Below are 4,014 nucleotides of genomic sequence, written 5' to 3'. Positions count from 1 at the left end.
TCCCTAACCCCCTAACCCCCTAACCCCCTAACCCCCTAACCCCCTAACCCCCTAACCCCCTAACCCCCTAACCCCCTAACCCCCTAACCCCCTAACCCCCTAACCCCCTAACCCGGGCCTTGATGGCCGGCACCAGCTCGTCCATGCGGATGGCACCATCGAGCAGGGAATACTGGGAATGCAGGTGAGGGTGGGTGAAAACTTGGCTTAGGGGCCTTTTCGCTAGCATCCTTAGGGATCCGCCTTCTCAAAGGACATATGCTGTGCCATACCGTGAAACTTTGGAGGTTCATTGCCATGGCCGATATCGAATTTGAGCGCGAAGACGCCATGAGCCCGGAGGCGCTCAAAGCCCGGCTTACGAGCATGGAAGAAAGACTGCGCGACCGCTACGGCCTGCAGATGGTCTGGCGCGGCGACAGCGCGGATGTCAAGGGAACGGGCGTCACAGGTGCGGTGACTGTAGCCCCCAAAAAAGTTTCGGTCACCCTTAAGCTCGGGCTGTTGGTGCGTCCCTTCGCGGGCAAAATTCGTGAGATCATGGAAAAATAAATTGATCGTGCGTTAGCCCCCTACAGAGCCAAAACGTGTGGCTAAAGATTTGAGACGGGTCGCGCTTTGTTGAAGCTGCGCCTGGCTACGCCACATATCCCGCCGAGCTGGATTCTGTTGGTCATTGCCTGCCCAGTAGGGTATTCCCCGACTAAGGCCCGTCAAAAAGGCCCTGTCCACCGCCTCGGCCGTGTCATATTGTGAGGGTATCTAGTTCGTGGGGCCTGAGGCATCATGCCATTGCTGCACATCTGCCCTTCGTGCCAGGCGCTGGGCTTGGTGAGCCAAGGGCAACGAGAGTCACTACAATCAACATCATCTGTCCGAACGAATGTGTATGGCAGCCTTTCGCATCTCGGGCGGATCGACTTGGCCCCAGAGCACCTCTGACTCTGAAGTGCTCATATGAGTTTGTTGATCGTCCGTCATGGAGTCAATTTGCATCGTACGAGCCCAAAGCCGCAAAACTTTGAGCAACGTCCAATTTGATAGGGCTTGATTTCGACTTGCGATCGATTTGACTACCGGACCATATTGGTAAGCCACTTGCACTCCCCCTGAGAATTCCATTTCCGTAGGCACGGCCTCAGATCGAGGTCAGCCGTCACAATAGCGACAAGCCACAGGGTCACAGCCTGTACACATTCGCTTTTCATATCGCATCACAAATTACACAGACAACACCGGGTAGGGAGCCTTGAGGGCGGCATAGATTGTGACCAGAGACGTTGCACGGGGCGCCACGGTTCAGAGCAAGCCTTGGTGTCCAAGCAGCCGTAGCACGAAGAAGTGATTCAGTCGGGCAACAGCAACATTTTCGGTGTGCAAACAGCATGCATACGGTCGGGGGTTGAAATTTGCGGCTCAGACGGCACGAAATGGTGAATTAATCAGGAGCATGCATGCATGATTGGAGGGCGGCGCCAAGATCCCCGGCTCGCAACATCCGACTGTCCTGTTGCAATGCTTACCCCAATCACCGTGCCGAAGACGGTTTTTTTTTGCCAGGCTGTCAGCCGGCCCTGCAGATGGACGGATTGCCATTCGACGGTGAAGGCGATTCGGACATGTTGCAGCGGAACTAAAACTGTTGATGCTACAATTTCGGCGAATGTGCCGAGCCGAGTCTGCCGAAGGGACCGGGCGATGCGCTTAACTTTTCCCACGATCGGGCTCGCATTCCCCATCTTACCCCAACAATGCTCGACTTGAGTCTGCGACTTCCTCACCCGCCGGTCCTTCTCTACAATGTGGATACCGCGGAGCCAACTGCTGTTCCCATAACGGTCGATTGGACCGAAGGGGCCGAATCGATCGGCGGACTTAGAGCTGTCTGGCAAGTGACAAGACAACGAAAAGTCCGTGACAAATGGGAGGTAGCCGAGGTTCTAGAGAGCTTGCTGTTCGACGTCTGTAATGGAAGTCCAGCTCAACCTCCAGGCGTCACGGCACCTTCCAAGACCCTCTCTGTCTTTCTTACACTTCCCTCCTCCCTTCCGCCTACATTCTCAACCGACTTCGAGCGCGTTCGTCATACAGTCTTTCTGGCGGCGCTCCGACCGAGCCCCCAGTATGCTGCATCCGCCAAGGATGTGACATACAGTCGCGAACCAAGGTCCATATTCGGTCGATGGGGTAAGCGCAAGACCTCTGACGACATACCTTCCGAGCTGTTACCCAATATTGGCGTGGTCGAGAAACAGATCAAAGTCGTATCTCCTCTTGAACCAAAGGGAACCTCGCCCCGCGCACAGATCATCGCAAGGGAAGATATTGATGGCCTAGGTGCCATGATGTTTTTCCTCTACACAGAATTTGTGAGCTGCTGTTTGGGCCTAACTGACTGTCAGATGTGCGCCGGTAGCGGGTTTTTCACATGCTGTCGTTTTGAAGAGCTCAACCCATTTGCGACAGTATACACCGTCACCATTTCATTGGAGCAGTGTATCACTGTGGGAAAAGATGTTCATGTCGATCGCTACATGCTACAATCGTGGGAGTGTGCCGCGAATTGCTCTCTTGGATACCTCTGGCGTGGAATCGAGGCGAAAAACAAGGCCGCTGAAGGTTCGGGGCAAGGTCATTCTGGCAGCGGGCCGAATGAGCTGCACTTGAACGGGGCACCGAGACTGCCATCACCTGCACTTGGTCTTACGTCCACATCTGGCATCAACAATTCCGACCTTGCCCCAGTCACCCATCGTCTCATCCTGGAGACAACCTATACCACTCTCGAAAACGGTATCGAAAGTTCCAAGCGCGTTCACCTTGTGAAACACAGACTATCGCTTTCCGACTGCTCCTTGACACCTTCCACGGTCAATATACCAAAATACGACTCTCAGCACCTCAATCCAGACCCTGAAAAATATCTCGAGCCTTACAATCAGCTCACCGGCCCACCGAGCCTAGCGGTCAAAAGGGTCACTTTCACTTTACGTGAAGGCATCAGGTTTGGCGTACCTCTTATTCGCCAGAGAGTCTCTGCGGATATTATTAGGGAGCATCAAATCGAGACAAACTCTTTCTGCATGTGCTTTTTCGAGAGCGCGACGAACTATCCTCCACCGGGATCTGGTCTGAATCTGACAGATACAATGTTACTCGCACCAGCATGGGACGATCAGGACGCAAATCATCTCAACGATTATCTCGAAAACATCAGGGCCGACATTCGTCGAGCATGGAGGCAAAATCATCCTGAGGCCCGGCAATTCATCCCGGGCTTTCTGTATTTCATGGTCTCTCAATGTCCTTGTGGTCAGATAGACTATGACCGGCGATCTGTGCGATCAGATCAAAGAGCAAAGGTGGTTTACGACGCGACATCTGGTCAGGATCTCACATGATAATGTAATGGAGCAGTGACACTTCTATGTAAGCGTAGCAAATGCAGACAACAGACATGCCATGAGTGCTCGCACTGTCAAGATGTTTCTGGCTCAGAAGCCAAACCTTCCTGACGTCCAGCAGAGCAATGAATTGGATGAGGGGAAAGGCTCGCATGTACTATGTGTGCACAGAGTTCGTTCTTGCGCAGGCTCGACTTAGCCAAAGCCGTTGAAAGACCTCTGAGGTATCAGATCCTTTTGGTAAACACAGGCAAGGGTTACACTGTACATTCCGGTACGACGTATTGGCCCTTGAAGATTCAAAGATAGAAGTTGCCCAGCCCACATCCGAACATTGGTCGACTGAAGGCATTTCATCGGTGTGTCAAAGCAACCATTTCCACAGTAAAGGACGGGGTTCCAGTTGCTCGGTGAATGTCATTAGCCATGATCTCGCTTGCCGGAACAGTCCTGTCAACACGATCTACAGCCTGAGGTTCTTTCACACCTTGTGCACTGTGACAGTACGAATGGAAAGTTCATTGCCATTCCAATGACCATTGCCGCGCTGAGATTTCGCCATGGCCGCTGATGCTGTCCAGAGCGATCGGCTAAAGTCAGGCCCTTAGCT

At 53.2% G+C, this 4,014-nt stretch overlaps 1 protein-coding gene across 1 annotated transcript; it reads left to right on the top strand.

Annotated features, from left to right (window-relative positions):
• Nucleotides 1-1,751: 1,751 nt before the first annotated feature.
• BD324DRAFT_654244 (hypothetical protein) lies at nt 1,752-3,401 on the top strand (the record flags this gene model as incomplete). The annotated part of the gene is made up of 2 exons (XM_022018772.1): nt 1,752-2,369; nt 2,403-3,401. The coding sequence occupies 2 exons, from the start codon at nt 1,752-1,754 to the stop codon at nt 3,399-3,401; spliced, it is 1,617 nt and encodes a 538-aa protein (XP_021867675.1).
• Nucleotides 3,402-4,014: the final 613 nt, after the last annotated feature.

This window comes from Kockovaella imperatae, assembly GCF_002102565.1.
Source record: "Kockovaella imperatae strain NRRL Y-17943 chromosome Unknown BD324scaffold_26, whole genome shotgun sequence".
In the NCBI taxonomy this organism is placed as follows: Eukaryota; Fungi; Basidiomycota; class Tremellomycetes; order Tremellales; family Cuniculitremaceae; genus Kockovaella; species Kockovaella imperatae.
This window is presented reverse-complemented; position numbering and strand designations above follow the sequence as displayed.